Source organism: Chaetomium strumarium (genome assembly GCF_033439665.1).
Source record: "Chaetomium strumarium strain CBS 333.67 chromosome Unknown B0T15scaffold_3, whole genome shotgun sequence".
In the NCBI taxonomy this organism is placed as follows: Eukaryota; Fungi; Ascomycota; class Sordariomycetes; order Sordariales; family Chaetomiaceae; genus Chaetomium; species Chaetomium strumarium.
Window position 1 is genome coordinate 2,296,600 of NW_026944431.1, and position 18,560 is coordinate 2,315,159.

General features: G+C 56.9%; 5 protein-coding genes across 5 annotated transcripts; 3 read left to right on the forward strand and 2 right to left on the reverse strand.

The window, feature by feature from the left end:
* Nucleotides 1-410: 410 nt before the first annotated feature.
* B0T15DRAFT_160950 (Lon protease C-terminal proteolytic domain-containing protein) lies at nucleotides 411-3,726 on the forward strand. The gene is made up of 2 exons (XM_062862106.1): nucleotides 411-3,114; nucleotides 3,262-3,726. Exons 1-2 carry the CDS (start codon nucleotides 517-519, stop codon nucleotides 3,568-3,570), a joined length of 2,907 nt encoding a protein of 968 aa, XP_062722783.1. The 5' UTR covers nucleotides 411-516; the 3' UTR covers nucleotides 3,571-3,726.
* A 5,001-nt stretch (nucleotides 3,727-8,727) lies between these two features.
* On the reverse strand, nucleotides 8,728-9,705 carry B0T15DRAFT_510327 (uncharacterized protein; the record flags this gene model as incomplete). Its single annotated transcript, XM_062867846.1, has 5 exons — nucleotides 8,728-8,934; nucleotides 8,979-9,114; nucleotides 9,306-9,376; nucleotides 9,438-9,448; nucleotides 9,645-9,705. 5 exons carry the CDS (start codon nucleotides 9,703-9,705, stop codon nucleotides 8,728-8,730), a joined length of 486 nt encoding a protein of 161 aa, XP_062722784.1.
* Nucleotides 9,706-10,829: 1,124 nt separating this feature from the next.
* On the forward strand, nucleotides 10,830-12,229 carry B0T15DRAFT_160987 (uncharacterized protein). Its single transcript, XM_062862107.1, has 2 exons — nucleotides 10,830-11,298; nucleotides 11,638-12,229. The coding sequence occupies exons 1-2, from the start codon at nucleotides 10,961-10,963 to the stop codon at nucleotides 11,954-11,956; spliced, it is 657 nt and encodes a 218-aa protein (XP_062722785.1). The 5' UTR covers nucleotides 10,830-10,960; the 3' UTR covers nucleotides 11,957-12,229.
* A 512-nt stretch (nucleotides 12,230-12,741) lies between these two features.
* B0T15DRAFT_161044 (uncharacterized protein) lies at nucleotides 12,742-15,273 on the forward strand. The gene is made up of 3 exons (XM_062862108.1): nucleotides 12,742-13,098; nucleotides 13,162-13,169; nucleotides 13,968-15,273. Exons 1-3 carry the CDS (start codon nucleotides 12,978-12,980, stop codon nucleotides 15,255-15,257), a joined length of 1,419 nt encoding a protein of 472 aa, XP_062722786.1. The 5' UTR covers nucleotides 12,742-12,977; the 3' UTR covers nucleotides 15,258-15,273.
* A 1,662-nt stretch (nucleotides 15,274-16,935) lies between these two features.
* B0T15DRAFT_510329 (uncharacterized protein) lies at nucleotides 16,936-17,697 on the reverse strand (the record flags this gene model as incomplete). The annotated part of the gene is made up of 2 exons (XM_062867847.1): nucleotides 16,936-17,539; nucleotides 17,591-17,697. The coding sequence occupies 2 exons, from the start codon at nucleotides 17,695-17,697 to the stop codon at nucleotides 16,936-16,938; spliced, it is 711 nt and encodes a 236-aa protein (XP_062722787.1).
* Nucleotides 17,698-18,560: the final 863 nt, after the last annotated feature.

Sequence of the window (18,560 nt, forward strand, 5' to 3'; positions counted from 1 at the left end):
ATTCTGCCCCTTGGAATCGGGATTCCCAAGCCTCGAAGGTATCTTCAAGAGAACCTCTGGTAGGTACCTGTAATGTAACTTACGCACTCGATCAGGTATCAATCACATGATTGGTTGTCAGTCGGCGTGCGGGGCGACCGTGCGATGTGGTGCAGGGGTCCATTAATGGCTGGGGAAGTTCCCGTCCACCCCTGTGCTTGCCTGCCACTTCACTGGATCGCCCGCGGTAGCCTCGGCATGTGCCATCCATGCTTCCGACGAACAAACGCCGGTGACGACCAAGTGCTGCGCCATTCAACGGCATTCGGTCAGGTTCGATGATGGCAAGCTAGTTCGATACCTTTACATACCTTACACTGGTATTGGGAAATACCAAAATCACAGAAGTTGCAGTAAACTCGATCTCACGCTATTCCATCTCGTGTGTGTGCGACGGTTTTCTCTATCAGCCATTTCGGCATCTTGACGGCGTGTGGCATTAGCAACCCGTGATCGCCCTCGGCACCGCGATTCGAGATGGCTCGGACACAGACGGCAACTCTCCCAATCATCCCACTCCCGCGAGACAGCGTGCTTCTGCCGGGCGTTGTCCAGCGCATACCGGTTTCGTCGACTCGCCCGGACATCGCTTCACTGCTTGCGGCTGTCTACACCCGCGCTGCCTCCAAGACACCCAACGGGCGCATCGACACCGTTCCTATCGCCTGCGTCCCGCTCGCCTCCCCATTCCTGGGCCCCAACGGCCAGCTCCTGATCCAAGATGGCGAGAAAGCGGTGAGCCCGGACCGCGGGGATGTCGATCCGGCCAAGGCATCCAAGGCCGACCTCTTCGTGTGGGGTGTCGCTGCAAAGATCACGGGCGTGGAGGGGCGCGGCACGGGAGAGTTTACATTACTCGTCGAGGGTGTCATGCGCGTCCAGCTAGAAAAGGTGTACCGTGAAAAGCCGTACCTAGAGGGCAAAGTGGTCTATTATCAGGAGGAGGACGGCCGCACGGACTCGGAACTAGAGGAGCTCTTTCAGCATCTGAAGCTTCTCTCCAGGGAGCTTGTTGCGATACTCAGGCTGTCGTCCATCCTCCCTCGCCCTAATGGGGCTCCGGCACTGTCGCCCTTGCTGGCCCGCCGCCTCGACCTCTTCATCACGAAACAGAAGCAACCCGGCGCGCTCGCCGACTTTATGGCCAACATCGTGGACAGCTCGTACGAGGAGAAGCTCCAGGTGCTGGCGCTAGTGGACGTCAAGGAGAGAGTCAAGAAAGTCATTGAGCTGCTCGACCGCCAAGTCGGCTCCATCAAGAACAACATCAAGATCACGGCCGTCACCACAACAACATTGCCGTTCATCGACCCCGATGCAGCAAAGAGCGAGATCGATAGGATACGTAGATCCAACCGAGCAGGGACACCCGTCAAGGTCGGCACGCCGGGAGCGGGCATGCCGTTTCCCGCGCCGCCCGGATTTACCGGCCGGCGCGGTGCAAGCCCGGAGGAGGACGACCAGGAACCCAACGAGCTTGACGAGCTGCAAAAGAAGCTCGACGCTGCAGGGCTGTCCCCGGAGGCTGCCAAGGTTGCCGACAGGGAGATCAAGCGGCTGAGAAAGATCCATCCCGCTCAAGCTGAGTATGCCGTCACGCGGACATACCTCGAGACGCTAGCGGAGATCCCTTGGACGACAACCACAGACGACCGGCTGGGCCCGCAGACGCTCACCAGAGCGCGCAGGCAGCTGGACGACGACCACTACGGCCTCGAGAAGGTCAAGAAACGGCTTCTGGAATATCTCGCCGTCCTCAGGCTGAAGCAGTCCATCAACGACGACGTCGATGCCCAGATCAAGAAGGTCGAGGAGGAGCTTGGTGCGGTGGAGGCAGCGCACAAAGAACAAAAGGAACACAAGGACGGCAATGCCGATGCTTCCTTGTCCGATCCCAGCTTGGAGGAGAAGATCAAAGCCAGCACCGCAAAGCTAGAGGTCCTGAGGAGTAAGCGTATGGTGGACAAGTCGCCAATCCTGCTACTCGTCGGGCCACCCGGGGTCGGCAAGACCAGTCTGGCACGATCCGTCGCCATTGCGCTGGGAAGGAAGTTCCACCGCATTTCCCTGGGCGGCGTCAGGGATGAGGCCGAGATCCGCGGGCACCGGCGCACCTACGTCGCCGCCATGCCCGGCCTCATCGTCCAAGGGCTGAAGAAAGTGGGCGTTGCGAACCCGGTGTTTCTGCTGGACGAGATCGACAAAGTGGGCGGCTCCAGCGCGCACGGCGACCCATCCGCCGCGATGCTGGAGGTGCTAGACCCGGAGCAGAACCACACCTTCACCGACCACTACGTCAACATCCCCATCGACCTCAGCAAGGTCTTGTTCATTGCTACGGCCAACACTCTCGACACGATCCCGCCGCCGCTCCTCGACCGTATGGAGACCATCTACATCCCCGGCTACACCACCCTGGAGAAGCGGCACATCGCCATGCAACACCTGGTGCCGAAGCAGATCCGCGTGAACGGACTCAGCGAGGACCAAGTAGTCTTCACCGAGGAGGTCGTGTCCAAAATCATCGAGTCGTACACCCGGGAAGCGGGTGTGCGCAATCTCGAACGCGAGATTTCCTCTGTCTTGCGTGGCAAGGCAGTCGAGTATGCCGACGCCAAGGACGCAGGCCACCCAGAGAAATACAACCCGCGCCTCGGCGTCGACGACCTGGAGCGATTCCTGGGCATAGAGAAGTTTGAGGAGGAGATCGCCGAAAAGACGAGTCGGCCGGGCATCGTGACGGGCCTGGTCGCCTACAGCTCGGGTGGCAACGGCAGCATTCTCTTCATCGAGGTGGCCGACATGCCGGGCCCCGGCACGGTGCAGCTGACGGGCAAGCTGGGAGATGTCCTGAAGGAGAGCGTCGAGGTGGCACTGAGCTGGGTGAAGGCGCATGCCTACGAGCTCGGCCTGGCGCGGAGCCCGACTGAGAATATCATGAAGGACCGGAGCATCCACGTGCATTGCCCGTCCGGGTCGATACCCAAGGACGGGCCCAGCAGCGGCATTGCCCAGGCCATCGCACTCATCTCCCTGTTCTCTGGCAAGGCGGTGCCGCCTACCATGGCGATGACTGTAAGTCAATTATTCCCCATTTTGTTTCCTTGTTCCGGGAATCTCCGCCCTCGGAGAGTTGGTTCCCCCTTACGTCCGTTTCAAACCCCATTCATCCGGGACGGCTCGCGGCTGACACGACATCTCACCTCGTTGCACGACACACAGGGCGAAATCTCCCTTCGCGGACGCATCACGGCCGTCGGAGGAATCAAGGAGAAGCTGATCGGAGCCCTCCGGGCGGGTGTCAAGACGGTGCTACTTCCGGCGCAGAACCGCAAGGATGTCAAGGACCTGCCCCAGGAGGTAAAGGACGGGATAGAGATTGTCCACGTCAGGTATGTCTCGACCCAATTAAGAAAATCTGTTCCGGGAGGGGTGAAGAGCCCGAAACGGGGAAGAAAAACGAGAGCCATTGTCTTGCTAACTCCTCGTCCACAGCCACATCTGGGAAGCCATCCGTCATGTGTGGCCTGACGGCCAGTGGCCCGGCGAGCGGGAAACCCGCACCGTTCAGAGCCGGCTCTGAATGAATGAAAATACAAGCGAGGACAAATCCGCCTTCTTTCCCCCTTTTCTTCGGTGGGGTGATGGGGAGACGCAAAGACTTGTTGTGTTGCCGTGGCAAGCGAAGGCGGTGGGCCTTGGGGGTTCCACGGCAGCAGCATCTCATCTTGCGGTGCTCGCGAGCTCCCTCGCTTCGCCCATGCTTCGATTGCGGGGGTGGCGTTGCGATTCCACGGGTTGGGGGTTGGTGGCCGTGCGCTGTGTAGGATATATTGCCGCTACATGTGCCAGACAAGACCTCCTACGTGTCTCACTTTGGAGGGGAAGAGGCTTGGTTACGCAGCGACGCGGTGCTTTCTGCTTTTTTGTTCCTTTTTGCTTGGGTCGCTGGTTTCATCTCTCATTACGGTCCAGAAAGGGTGCATAGCAAACGTCGTACAATGTGGTTTGTTTACTTTCCTCCCTTTTTGTCCCTTTTCCCTGGCGGTGTGTAGGTCCAGCATTGAGGTGCTCAAGCGTCGAATCTAGCCGTTCCTTTTTCCTCCACTGTCCTCGCCCTCCGGGTGCACTGCGAATCTGCTTGCCTACCAACGACCTTTCCCGAGAGTCTGCCTCGGCTCTCATTACCCCGGTTGGTGTCCTGATCCGTCGTGGTGGCGGACGTGACGGCGCTGGCGAGATGAGACGTGATCAGAATGGAAAACTGACCGCTCCGATGTCTCGGATGCCGTTTGTCGCAGAACCCGACATGGTCTGACCCATGGTCACACTAGATCTTGTGTGCTTGGGCTTGTCGTGCGATGCTGAGAAAGCGGGTGGTTGCAGTCCAGCTCCCCTTGCCGGAAGCCGAGGCTAGGCTCAGGATTGTGGTGGTTTTGGTATGCAGTCTTGTGTTTTTGTTTTGGTCCGCCTTGCCTACCTAGTCGACAAACAATGCGGTTTTTTCAAGGGGCTGGGCAGGAAGGATATACGGGTACCGGTGGGTGTAAAAAGCATCAAGGCTTCTGTAGAAGGGATACACTATCTTGTATGTGTGCATCCTTGTTACGGATGGTAGCTCCTTGACGGCTGTCTGGAGGCGAGAAGGGGGAGGAAAAGAGAGAAGGCAGCAAGCGGATCGGACACAGCACGATCACATCATGATCACAGAATTATCCACCAGAACTTGATCACATCTCGAGCGCTGCTATTTTCCCGATCCGTGGTTGTCCCTTGCGTCATGATATCGTCGTGCTCCCTGCGCTGTTCTGGCGTGCCAGGTCAGTCTACGGTGTGGTACCGTGACTCTCGCTTGACGGCAGCTCCCTCCTCATGTTCCTGAACGCTGAATCCATCCGCTATTAGCGAACTTGTACAGGCATGGCGCGACCCAGGCCCACCCCTTGCACGCGCCCGATGGGACTACCGGTTGAGAGGGTCGGCCGGCAACAGAGCCGGCGACCCTCTCCAGTTTCCATCGGTCAATATTGGGTCGGGGTTCTGCTGTAAAGGTGTCCGGCCTGGGACCGAGATAGCGGGCCCGGCTCCGACGTGAAGAATGGAATACCGATCGGCCGTCACCAGACTTGCCGCGCGGATACTCGGCCGCAGCAATAGAACGAAGGGTGGCCGGATACCGACTTATGCTGGTGGCCTTCTTCATTCCTTTGGCTTCTTCTTGACTGCCGGGCGCCGGCGACATCATGATGATGCACCACAGCGATGGCACAAAGGTAGCACAAGTGTCCCCTCACGTCTCCAGCGTTGTAAACAGGTGCAATAGGGGACGGAACGGAGGATTAGTGTCGCAAACTGCCCCGTATACACTTGAGTATCAGGCTCAGGGTACCTCAGGGTACCGCAAAGTCTGCTGCCTCGGGCTCATCGTCTTGCCCTTCCTGTTTCTCATGCAACCCCCGAGATCCATCACACCCACAAACTTGGCCAATTACCGAAAAGGTTTCCGCCTCCCAGCCGACTTGTTGGTGACTGACTCGGCAATACCAATGGCTTGGACCGGCGCTCTTCGCTCGTCCGGCAGAGTAGACTCGGACAGGCGATGCCCGCGGAGGCCCGAAATTGGCTCCGCTCTCGGTTGTGAGACCCAAACCCTCCTCTGTCCTCGGGCTGGGATGACCTCGAACAAGTTGTCGCGCATCAGCTGTGCAGCCATGTCCTCCACCCTCGCCGATCTCAGACAGCCTAATGGGATCAAGATCTGTGGTACCGACTGCAGTGCATGGTAAGAGGTAAGGTAGTGACTGGCATCTAGCTGATTGCAATCAAAACCATCATTAGGGGCGCGACATGCCAGCCGACAGTCAGCCCGCTTGGCCTTCTTGGCCCTCGAGGCTCCGCAAAGGCAGATAGCCGCTGGCGTACGGTGCAATGAAACAACCGCCGGTGGTGGTGGTGGTGGTGGTAGGTAATGTCCCGGCTCGCGAAGACACCTTGACTTCAGTTGGCCACACCCCTTTTGGAACCCCTGAGACGCCGTGCCGTGATGCGATCAGGGACCGTGGCGTAAATGCCGAGGTGATTGTCTGGACGTCCTTTAATCTCGGCACCTTTGGATGGTGCAGCGTGTTGTACTGTACCGTGTAAGCGCCATGAGAAGGCAGCCAGCCAACTACGAGCAGCCAGGAAATCCTCTGCAGAGTGCGGCCGACCTCGATCAATCAGCCCGGGGAAGCGAGGCGGATTATTGTCGCAGCGTGGATCATGTAAAATGGAACATTTGGTCGAACTTGCTCTCGGATCGCGTGCCCACGCGTGTTACGGATGCACCCAATATCATCCAGGGGCACGCGGACCCATGCTATCCCGCAACCTAGCAATGCACGCTGGAACGCCACGGCGGAATTGTTGGGAAAGAAATAGCTTAATCTCCATTGTGCGGGGATCGAGCTTAAAAGGGGGAGTATCAGTATGGATCCCGACAATGTCATCTGTTGGGAGTCATCTCATCAGTCAGAAGTCAGAACCCTTGCTGTCGGATCTTTTTTCTTTTTTGGCGGCGACGATCATATCCGGGGCCGACGAGCCCCACCGATTTGCTCCGTCCGCGATCCTGGAAAATACACTAGTACAATGTAAGATACCCCACACAGTCAAGCAAAACCTGTATCTGAAGGACGGCCTGGGAGGGAGCCGTAAATACAACATGATGGTCGCAAGGCCAGGAACGTACGCGTTTGGAAGCCCGGTTCGTGAGTGAAAGTAAAGTGGCAGGTGCTAACGTTATTGTGCACCTGTGGGTAAGGAGGTGAGGTAGGATGCCGTGGTGCAGTACTGTACGGTAGGTAGTAGTAGTACACACATAGCGTACGGAATACGCTTATATGGTATTGTACATGTACTGTACGTATAGCGGTAGGTAGGTAGTTTCGGCGGGCACCATCTCGCAGGCGATACGAGTACACTCTGCATGTAAAGGTACTACCTACCGTAGTCACCTTGTCTGGTGCATTCCGTCAGGGGAGAGGGTTTGGACGATCCGCTCTTGTGCGAATTGTATGTACGGAGTACTGATCAAGGTACCTGATGTAAGGTAGTAGGGCTTGAAAGGGTGATGCCCTGCGGCATATTGCCGCCCATGAGAACCGTGATGAGAAATCCCCTGGTCCCCTGGCGGGAAATGACCCCCGAAGCTTGCTACCCCCGCTTAAGCGTCTTAACTCTCGACAGATTCTCTATCTATCCTTATTATAGGAGATGCGAATTGCATTAGGTAGTGGTAAAATATAGGAAGGCTCAATCATGCTGGGATCGTCCCGAGGGACCACTATGTATGGACCTAGGTGTACTACTGTGCTCCCTATGCGGCTGATCGTCCCGTTCAAGCGCTCCTGTTTTGCGCTGGCAGAGGAACATCTTGCTGCAAAGAGGTGTTGAGTTTGACAGAGTCTGACACGCCGCAGGTGCAGTAGCAGTGCATGTGCATGGTGCCAGTGGGGTGCGTTAGGCAGGTCAGAGAGTTAATAAAATGACTTTCCTGAACGGGCAACAGTTTGCTGCATCTGACCCAAAGTGCTCCGACTAACGAAGTGCATGCAAATGGACGGACCTCGCGTTTGATCAACCTACGGATACTTGGTACCTTCCGTGGATCGTGACAATTTGAAGTGTACCTAGTATCGGGCGTATGTACACAGTACATGCACCTACATTACCTTCCAGGTTATCGGAAGCTTACTTGAAGCTTACAGATCATGTCGGGCAAGCGAAACCAAAGCGGCTTGATAAGGGAACGACAGAGATTGCGAACGACGTCCCTTCTTCCTTGTTAGCGCCAACGGCCGTGGTTCGCGCAGCACGATGTATTCTGCCTAGCGGGCCCGGCTCGGCAATCCCCCGTAGCGAAATCTCCGAGGGCAAGTCCGTGTCCGCTCGGATGTGTTCACCTGGCACAGCGAGGCTAGCTGTCACCGGGCCAAACCACGGTCACACAGGCGGGCTGGAGCGACAGTGCTCGCTGTCGGAGAGGAGTTCGTTGCTTTGAAGGATCTCTGATCGGGAAGCCGTTACCACGGCCCGGATATGCATGGTCATGCACACCGCTACCCCTGACCTATATTTGCCCAATTTATGGGGTATTGCAAATTGGTTGATCTGACATGGGTCTGGATCTGATCAATTCTGCGGGTGGGCCACGCTCCACTCAGTATTTTACATAATTTAGTACTAGTATGTACAATACACCATCGAGATAGCTATCATACGGAGTAAGTTTCTTAGTGTATCCAACAATTTGTGCGCATGTTGGAACGATCTTCCGCTCCTCAAGATGAGTCAAGCGTGAAAATGGGTTATCAAGCACATCCGAACTTATTTACTGGTATCAATCGTGTGACGATAAGACCTCAGCATCATTGAATTGTGAGCGCGGCAGAGAGCGGTTCCCAGCGGTAAATGCCTGGTACCGTACATTGCTGTTGACTGATGAAGACATCCTCTGTCTAACAACCACCCCGCCATTCTTCCTCCACAACGATGGATTAAGGAGGAGTTGAACTGACCTACTTCCCGCTTACAGACCCTCAGCCGCTAAGACCTGGTTCGCATAGATGGGACACGCATAAACTACCCGCATGAGCTGTGATATGCGGCGCGACGGCCGCATTTGATGGGATGAAATGAGCGTTGCAGTCACACGCTACCGACGCGTCCGATCTTGGGAGCCGCATTACCGAGGATCCCCAGGATGAAGCGGTATGAGCGCGAGATGGAAGTCCTGTCATTGCATGAACACCGCGGCTCGAACTTCATGAGGTGCAATATACGTGGCAGAAGATGCTCGCGAGTAGCTACAACCGGCGACACGCACACGAATGCGTAGCGTGCGAGGTACTGTACCTGTTGGACTTGTATTGCACAGCACCTATAGCAGCATCGATAACACCCGGGATCAAAGCGTAGTAGCCAGGGTATTCGTGTAGGGCTGGGCGCCCCCCTCCTATGATGCGTCTGAATCGGACTCTCTGCACGTCGACCTGGGATTCGGCATTGGCAAGGCAGCACAATAGGACCCAGAGTCTGCAAGGCGAAATCATTGCGTTGGTGCACGCTTATGCCGTTCGTCGTTCGTCGTTTATTATCCAGGTATCCATGAGCTGACCCGGCAGTACCGCACGTTACGTTATTTACTGTACAAGTACATACCTACTCTCCCCTACCACATTAATAGGATCTGTCAGGGTCGCTTACTTCCGGAGACGAAGACTTACCCCGACTGCTGTTCAAGCCTGAGGGCGATCAGACAATCGCCGCGGGTCTTTTCCGGTTTACCGCCACTTTGCTATGGGCTGTCAGAAATGGAAGCTATCTAGTACTTCCTGGATACGTAACCCTTCACACACCAGTAATACAGCTGGTTAAGGGTCTTCATCAGAGTTCCCGTTTCTCACCCGGTTAAATGCTCGTTCTTGGACCGGAAGTCAGACTGGAAATGTACGGATCTGTCAAGCAGAGACCACTACTATAAGAAGCGAGGTGCTGGGATTTGCAGCGGCCTTGGCTCCGATGCTCGCTCAGAGCAGGCATGTACGGATTACTGTATTCCGTACCATGGAAGCATGTCCAGATGAAGCACGTATGTGCCCTCAGACCCATGGCTTGTGCGGCCATGAGGTGCCGTGTGCATGCTGAACCGACGCAGCGGAAACGTTGATCTGCAGTTTGCTGCGAATGGGCTAAAATAATCAAGGTAGGCGAGCCCACTGCAAGTTGATTTCGAAGCCAATCATTTCCCGCATGACATCTGGGGCGTACCGAGTTCGCGGTTTGTGCTCCCACCCGGCCAGGACGGCTATGCGCATTGGCGTTGTTGTAGCTAGCGGGAGCCTGGTGAAGACACCGACTGCAGATGCCCTCAGATCGCATCACCCAACTGAACCTGTTAACAAGGAGTCAGGCCGTCGGGCAGAATGTATAGCTGTGTAAGGTATTGTGCATTATGGTATGTAACGTATGAACTGACCGTACCATACCGGTAGATGCCGTTCTTGGCGCTAGGAGCTAGGTAAGGCGTGGTAAGGGTACCTCCGTAGGTAGTTTTTTAATCGCGCAGGTATTGTAACTACCTATGTAAGGTACTTTATCTTATCGGAGCGGGCAGACCTTACTACAGCGAGTTATTGCATCACGACCTGCTTCCACACACGCTCACAGTTCAGTGTAAATCCACTAGTCGCAGTGGCGCCTTCCCTCCAGGGAACATTGGCTTCCAGGTGCAGTGCGCACCTCATCTATGGCAGCAACAGGAACGCTCCCACAGAGCTGCCTGCCAAGCTTCCCCCCTTCCAGGTTTACAGCGACCATCAGGTCCATTACGATCATAGGTGGATGTCAGTGCGGGTTCATCCGCTAGTGATCGATTTTATAGTATGCGGGACATCACAGGCTCCTCGAGGGTCGACTCGACCTGGTCGCAGCTCAGACACGCTAACTATTTACGCAACCCCATGTTGCATTTGTTCATTTCCCTTCCGTTGCTCCGGCGGCGCCATTAAAAAAAGATCAGACCAACTGCCCGCCCTGTGGAGGGCCTTCGACGAGAGGTCCACCGAACATCGCAACGCAGGTTCCCCAAGGCCAGCTTGCGAGTACGTATCTACATAGTTAGTGCGGGAGCTGCGTGGCGGGCCCGGATCCGAAGCCGCTCCATGGCAGATTTTCGCGAAGCACCCACCTATCGACAGCTAGGGATTCTGGCGGGTGATTCCGGTTCAAAGCCGGCCACATCTTGGGTTGTTGGCTGCGAGTGGCCCGTGGCTGCGCACCCAACCTGGCGAGCCTGGTTCGCGGTGTTGAGGCTAGTTAACGCTGGTGACCCGGTCTGACTGGCGCTTAAAACTTGGGACGGGACACGGAACATCAACGGATGTGTCGAGGCACCTTTCCATGTGCTTGGAGCTTGTGCTGCATCTGGCTTCCACCATCGCAGACACTTCAGTGCTTAACGTGGTCGACGGGGCGCACGAACCGGCATCGCGTAGTGGCACGGCACCCAATAGTTGACGACACCTTCAAAGCCCTCCTGCATGCTGGGCACCCCGGCATGCCCCAGTTCCACTATCTGCGACGGTACTGGCGCAGGCATATTAACCGTGAAAGCAGGGAGGCACCCGAGCCAGAAGGGCACGTTCTCCCCTTTCGTTGCAGAGACCGCCGGGACTTGACGGCTGGCCAGCCTGGACAAGCTGGCGTTCTAACTACTGTGTAGGTGCCGCCCCGTGCTCCTCTGGACGTATGGGCTGCATATACTACACATCGTACACAGTACTATACATACAAGCAATTACGGAGGTACATATGTACATGGCTCCAGCTTCCCTGACGGCCGTCACCTCCAAGCCTAATTTGACAGGGTCTTGACGGGGACTAGCTTGGTCTAGGTACCCTTCGATCTTCGCCAACCTTTGGACGGCCACGCTGAACCGGGGTCCTGACTGCACCGCTATCCCTGTTCCATCCGGGCCCCATCCCAATTGCGCTGGTGTCTTTAACTCGCACAAAACCCACTTGCATGCCACTGACAGCAAATCTCTCTCTCCCCAGTCTCGAGCAAGCTGCCCTCGCTTGCGTTTCCAGGCCACGGTTCCGAGGACCAACACACGTAGGCGCGAGGCGACCCTCCCCCCATCACCGGCCTACCCAAGAGTCCGGTTGCCGCTCCCGCTCGGCTCGGCTCACACTCTCGCCCCATGTCACGGGAGACGAACTGGTGACGGGACCGGGCCTGCAGCTCTCCGAGAGCTTCTCTATCGCACCAGCACCGCCCGCTGCATGCCGTGCCACTAGCCGGACCCCCAAGATCACTGGAGCACTAGAGGGGATCACATCGCGGCATCTTGTCCGACCCAGCCATCTTGTCTAGGTAGTCATAGTGGCTCACTCCTTGTCACTTCTATCAGCTTTGCCCGCCCCATTCGGCCGCACCTAACCCCTCCGGATCCAAAAAGTCCCGGTGGCTTAGCGCGAACAGCTGGAGTCGCTGCAAGTCCATCGTGACTACTAGTATCGACAAAGGACTCGGGTCGCGAGCTCTTGCTGTGCAGGACAGCCACCTGCATCGGCCGCCCATCTAAGAGCCTCCGCAACACAGCACACCCCATGCGCGGCGCCCCGTGCCCAGTCAACGGTTTATGCTGCAGACAGGATATTCACCTCCCAGACCACACGCTGAGACGTGAGGGACTTCGGGCCATTGTCGAAGACGGCCAGCAGCACGGCTTCTCCCACCGCATTGGGTGATGTCGCTCGTCCTTTCCACGTTCCGGGCACGATTCGGAAGCTTGCCTCCCCTCGCGTTGACGGCATTGGGACCGGCCCCTGGAGCGCCGTCTCCCCTTCGCCGGCCGGGAGACGTTCGAAACAGCCGGCCCCATCCGCGGCCCTAGCCACACCTAGCCACACCTTCTCCATGCGGGCACTCGGCCGCCGAGGCGACAAACATTGGACGTCTTTCGGCCAGCGCCGCGGCTTATCGGACACGGCGCGCTTCAGCCTCGACCTGACACGGACCAGAGCCGACTGCAGAGGTGCTGCTGGTCCGGGAAGCTATCCGTCTCCGCCCATGTCGGGATCTCCACCGCCACCCCCTAAAACCAGCCACGAGGTTGCCGAACGGAGTCAGGGCCCGTATCTGGGGAGGACACAGAGCGACGCGGGGCCGCAGAGGGGAGTCACGGGTGGGACGCATCCGTTCTCTTCGGATACTCTGGAACCGGGGCTGTACCCTTCGAGTTTTCCTCGACTCGAAGGATCAACAACACAGTCGCAGCGGCCTTACGCTGAACAGCTGGGCCAGATCGCCGCTCAACCAGCAGCCTACCTGTCCGGACCGGGGGCTGGGCCAGGCCCGAGTCACCCGGGCCCGCTACCTGCTCTGCAAACGTATGCTGCGGCGACGCATCATCCCATTGCGGACCCTCTCCGCAACACACCGCCCAAGCCACAACGAAAAACGAAGGGACATGTTGCCTCAGCCTGCGTGCCTTGCAAGAAGGCCCACCTCCGGTTCGTCCCCAAACTCCGTCCACCGTCAATCGGCTCCTTACTGTGAGCACTAACGGTTGATAGATGTGACGGTATGTACTCAATTCCAGCTCGTCTCTCTCCGGTGTCGAAAGAAACGCGAAGCAAGCAGACAGGAACAGCCGGGCAAGCACGAGTTTGCACTGGACGTATGCGGCCCGCGGCTTTGGTTCTTTGAATCGATTGGCATGATTATTGTCAAGCCGTTCTAGGATGATCTAAACGCGGGCATCGGCAGCAGTGCCAAGCACGACGCGATGTCAAGCCGCAGATCACATCGCACTGATGCAACTACTCAAGATGAGACGGCTATGGTCTGGTCATCGATATGCTGCTTATTATGGAGCCGAAATGCTGCAGGAACGGGTGAGGGTTGGTTCTCAAGCGAGTTCTCTGTCCTTTCCGTGCTCGGTACTGCGAAGCGGATGCCGAGCCCTACGGCAAGCCGGCCCGCTGCTATTGAAGTATGGTGGGATTTTCGGAGATCGGCAACACTCGGCCCCTTTTGTCCGCCTCAGCGCAGTTTAGCCAAGATGAAGCATCAGCACAAAGGGGCCAAAAGGGTTGTGCGGGTTGCTGGGACCCGTGCCTGCTGAAAACCATGGCGGAGCAAATGGATGGAATGTGTCGGGCTATCACCAGATGCGGCGCACAATCCAAGTGGTGCGGCGCAACTTATGGCTCTACAGGTCCCAGTCGGGCACCTATGTCGCTGGCTACCGCGTCTGAGGACCGGCCAACATCTCGGGTTCTAGTGATCCCTGAGGCCAGCCTTTCGCAAACGCCCATCCATCTCGGTTGACTGCTTCACAAGTCTTAGTTTCTGCCTGGCAGGCTCGCTGACTACCTAGTCGATAGCCCAGCGACCGTGTTCGAGATGTATCAGCACCAACAAGGAAGGGGCCTGCGTCGACGTGCAGCACAAGAAACGCGGACGGCCCCGTTTGCGAGATGATGGCCAGCCAAAACACGAGGCTGCACGATATGGGAGTGGCGCGGATGCCATGAGAAGGCCGCTTTCGTCGGCGTATGGCCCGGGCCCAGCGCTGGGTATGGTTTACGATGACCCCCTCCGTCGGACCCAATCATACCGCGTGCTGAAATCACAACCAGCCGAGTCGATCACCCCGCGGTTCCCGGAGCGCGGCCTGGCGTCCGATGCAAACCTATACGCCCCTCCATTGTCACTCAGCACCGCAAGAGCTCCCGAGGAGGTTGTCGCTTTCCTGACGATCAATCTCGAGTTCTCAAGGGCCTCAGCTCCGTTCCTGGGCGCGATAGGTCGCACATTAGTAAGGGGACTAAATCTTGCGGATGTGGTGGTGCCGGAAGAGCGTGCCCGGGCTTCCAGGCTGCAGCAACAAGCGCAGGAGGAGCAAACCAGACAGGAGCCAACATATCTGCCACCGATACTCAGTGAGCGAAGTGACAACGTGATGCAGAGCCTCAGCTTCAATCCCGAAGAGGTCTCGAGATATCCGCTCCACTGGTCCGAGACTTTCTGCTTCCTGGGCGACGACGGGCAAGCACGCCGGATTTCGGCCCGCGCGGGACTCGCCACGCGGAACTCGATATACTTTGTCGTGCTCCTGCTGGATAGGATGGTACCTCATCCGTCTTATCCCACACCATCACCTAGCGCGAGGGATATGGGCGGCTCACTGGAAACAGGGCTGCAGCTGTATTCGCAGCCGACACCCCTCTCGGCCACGTTCGATCCGAGGCAATGGAGGCTGGGTGACCCCGGTTACGATCCTGGGCAACCTGGGCAACCTGGGCAACCTGGGCAACCTGGGCCGCATGCAGCGCCGGCGCACATGTTTCCGCCTCCAAGCCCGGGTCTCCCGTCGGCTTATAGCTCGTCTCCCGGCAGACCCGACTACCCCACCACGCCGAGGACTTATCGGGCCCCAAGAAGCGAGATGTATCCAGCGGGCCGCCCGCACCAACCGGCCGCCGGGTACCAGCTTCCGCCCCTTCCAAGAATAAGAAGCCCGCCGGCGGCTGCCGCTCAACAGTTCGAGCCGTCACAGCGACAGCCGCCCCGGCCACCACCGCCTCCCTATGAAGCCCGGGAAGACCGATCTCGTATAGGCATTGGCGGCCTGCTTGAGCAACCGCCCTCGACGAAAAGCCCATGACAAAGGTGGCTGGGGCGCAAAGACCGTGGCGGCTAACCGAGATTTCGTTGGCTCGTCGATGGGTGCTGTTCCCGGAAGTATGGAAAGGAGATGGTGGGGGCAAAGAAAAGAAAGAAAGAAAAGGGGTGTCCGAGAGTAAACCCCCAAGGGCCATTCTTGGGGTTGACGTTCCGCTTCATGATGGGCTTCCTTCTTTTTTTCGAGGTCATATATTGTTTTGATGATACCACTGTATATCCTTCGGACATTTAACCTTTTATATCAAGCGTAATTTTGGTGAGCGATCATCATTGTTGTCGGGAATTCGGCGGCAGTCGGACAGCGGGGAACCCTCAAGCATCCTCTTTGTCGTTTTTGGTGTTGGTTGATGTCAGTCTTCTCGCAAGATTCATGTTCCGCCTTCAGGTAGCCTTCTTCGGGAAAGCCAACGCTGAGACCCCGGGCGGTTGTCTGGCGTCGGGAGCCATGCCTTCGAGATATGGCCTGGCGAATTCGGTACTTGTATCCTAGGTCTTCGAGGATTTTGATCCGTGTTGGATGTGATGAGGACCTGAGGCCAAGGACTGAAATAGCATGAGACTGAAAAAGGAGAGCGGGCAGATGTACATACCTCCTGGTAGGGAGGGGGCACGTTGGGTTAAGCTTAGTTATGCTCGCAGCGGAGTTTCCAGCCAACCGGAGCCGTGGCCCGTGACGGGACTTATTAATTAGTCGACGGACCAAGGGAAGTAATTTGAGGAGAGAAGACTCATGGGAACAGGGGCTCTGAACAAGCAAGGGTCAAGGCAATCAGAAAAGATCTGACTACCTACCTACCAGTGTGTGTCTCCCCAGGCTCCCCCTTTGGGCGATTCAGAATCTGGCCGCCGGATCTGATCTTATGAAGAACAAAACCACTTGTGGAATCGTGCATGATGGCAGCAACCCATCTCCGGATGTGCCGGACACCCTGCTTCTTAACTGCTAAAACCATGGCTCGGACAGGTATGAATGATATCCAGCACTATCCGGCTAAGCTCATGCCTCATGGCGTCGTGGGTATATACCTTATGTAGTCTCGCATCGTGGAAGTTGCATATGTAGGACGTAATCTCCTGGCCATACGGAAGCAAGAGCGAGAACCGTCGGAGATTCGTCAGTTGCCGATGCATCATGCATGGCCGCTTTAGACCCCGCGATTTGCAGATCGGACCCTGTTTTCAAGATTCGACGCTTCTGGACGTCCGAGTGTTGCACAATGCTGCCAATCACATTGGTTTGGAAGGACGAAAAAGGTCAAAGCAGCGATGGGATGACTTCCAGCCTTGCATTCGCGGGAGCGTTGAATGGTGTTTTAGAGCCTTTTGTGATATAATCGAATGTTTATCCAAACGGACTATCAAATCAAATGACAACAAAAGACATATCGTAGTCATGGCCATGCTCTATCCAAACCTAGAGTAACCAAGCGGGTAAGGATAGAAATGAACTGTGTGCCGTGTTGTTCCGCAATAGACCTTCATGGACCTGCTGCTCGTTTGCCAATCTGGTCTATACAACCGAAGCTCATGTGCGCTCGTCAGGTAATCGAAATCTACAGGGTGTGAAGCGAAAGGAAAAGGGGGGATGTGGGTAGCGGTCTCTTGTGAGCAGCCCAAAGCCTCATGCTAGATGAGAGACTGCAACCTGAGCAGGGTTCTTATGTTCCCTGACAATCAGAACCATCAGACGGATGGTTCGACTCGCCGTCAGTAGAGTGGCCTGGCTCAGCTCTTTCTCGAGGACCACCAAGAGACGTGGCCGTCCCATTATTACCCATCCCCGGTGGTCGCCGCCTGCTTGCTCTGAAGGCGAGTGTACCCGGCGTCCATTGGGTAACGAGGGCATCGCCAGGACTGGCAGTGGGAGCGCCGTTGGCCGAGTTGGCGTGCGATGTCCTCGCGGATGACGAGGCCGAAGATTCCGACGATACTGCAATGGGCGCGCGTGGCGATTGCGACGTGGACATGCGATCCAGCTCCTCGGTGAGCTTATCCCGCTTTGGAAGGGGCTCATCTGCTGCTTCGCTGTCGCGTGGTCGTTTCACGCCATGAACGACACCCCTCAGTGCATCGCCGCTTGCTTCGGTAGCAGCAATGAGGTCCCTCAGTACGTCTTCGGCAGGGACACGGTCACTCTGGGATAGCTGGGATGACGGCGGTGATGAAAACAGCGAGGAGATGGAGTTCGCTGTCGCTTGTCGTGCCAAGGACGGCTCGACGGCTCTCGAGGGCGAGCGCCGCACCGATGATGAGCGCGATTGTCTGTAGACGGTCAGACAAAGGGTCGCACAAGCGTTGTTTACGGTGGCTTACCTGTTGCTGGCAGAATCAAGGTGGACCTGGACTGACGAATTGCCCTCACTTGTAGCCGGGTCGGGGCTCGAGAGTCGCTGCATATCCCGCGGTGAATCCTTTGCCATGCTGTCGTGACCGAGAAGACGGTGAAGCCTTTCCGGACCTATATCAACTCGGGTTGCATCATCCATGCAGATGCATGCAGATGCGGGATGGCAGCACCTCGATGCGGCCCGATCCTCATACTTAAAGCTACATGCTCAGATGTAAACGGTCGCTGGACCGGAGAATCAAGGCGGGCAACACCTCCTCACCCGGTAGCTTGCGAGCGCCCCACTGGGGAGCCTTCCCGAGAGCCTGCGTGGGACCGCAGGGCTGCAGGATGCGGGCATATGCAAGTGAGAGCGGGAGCGGCACGTCGCCGACTGCAGGATGCAACTCTATCTTGAGGTGGTGCCCACTTCGAGTACTTGGTTGGCACGGCCACATGACACAGACCGAATCTCCGGAGTCGGCAGTTCGTTGGTTTGAGTTTCTGAGATACCTCGCACCGGCACAGTACCTGGGAAAAGGGAGGAAATCCAGTCCATCATCTTTTCGTCCGGAGTGTTGGTGCGCTCAGCCCCTCGCGAGCTGTGGCTTGGTAGCTGAGAAAGCTGAAGCCTGGCCCGGGCAGAGCGGAGACTGATACAGTTATCGCCAATACGCAGTGCCCCCACCGTGAGATCCTTCAAGGGTAATGATGCAGGATGTGCGTGTGGGTGGGTGTAGTTAGGATATTGGGTTGCTGTTCTGTCAAGCTCATTGCTCTGTATGTTATCCGTACTGGCTTGCATGACACATCATTGCGCTGCCGGTGCTCGACAAATCGGGACTCTGTAGCACTCATCACGAAGCTGCGAACTGGCATCAATGCAGGAAGGCTACCTTGCGGCTGCATGACAAGCTTCTTGGTTCTTGCGCTGCACTGGTCCGGCTACCAAGTATG

What these genes read in the sequence shown, in the direction of transcription:
- B0T15DRAFT_160987 (XM_062862107.1), top strand. Translation starts at nt 10,961, where the DNA reads ATGTGTCGAGGCACCTTTCCATGTGCTTGGAGCTTGTGCTGCATCTGG. An exon ending in GCTGGCGTTCTAACTACTGT is followed by an intron (nt 11,299 to 11,637) that starts GTAGGTGCCGCC and finishes CTCTCTCCCCAG; the next exon opens with TCTCGAGCAAGCTGCCCTCG.
- B0T15DRAFT_160950 (XM_062862106.1), top strand. Translation starts at nt 517, where the DNA reads ATGGCTCGGACACAGACGGCAACTCTCCCAATCATCCCACTCCCGCGA. An exon ending in CGCCTACCATGGCGATGACT is followed by an intron (nt 3,115 to 3,261) that starts GTAAGTCAATTA and finishes CACGACACACAG; the next exon opens with GGCGAAATCTCCCTTCGCGG.
- B0T15DRAFT_161044 (XM_062862108.1), top strand. Translation starts at nt 12,978, where the DNA reads ATGCTGCGGCGACGCATCATCCCATTGCGGACCCTCTCCGCAACACAC.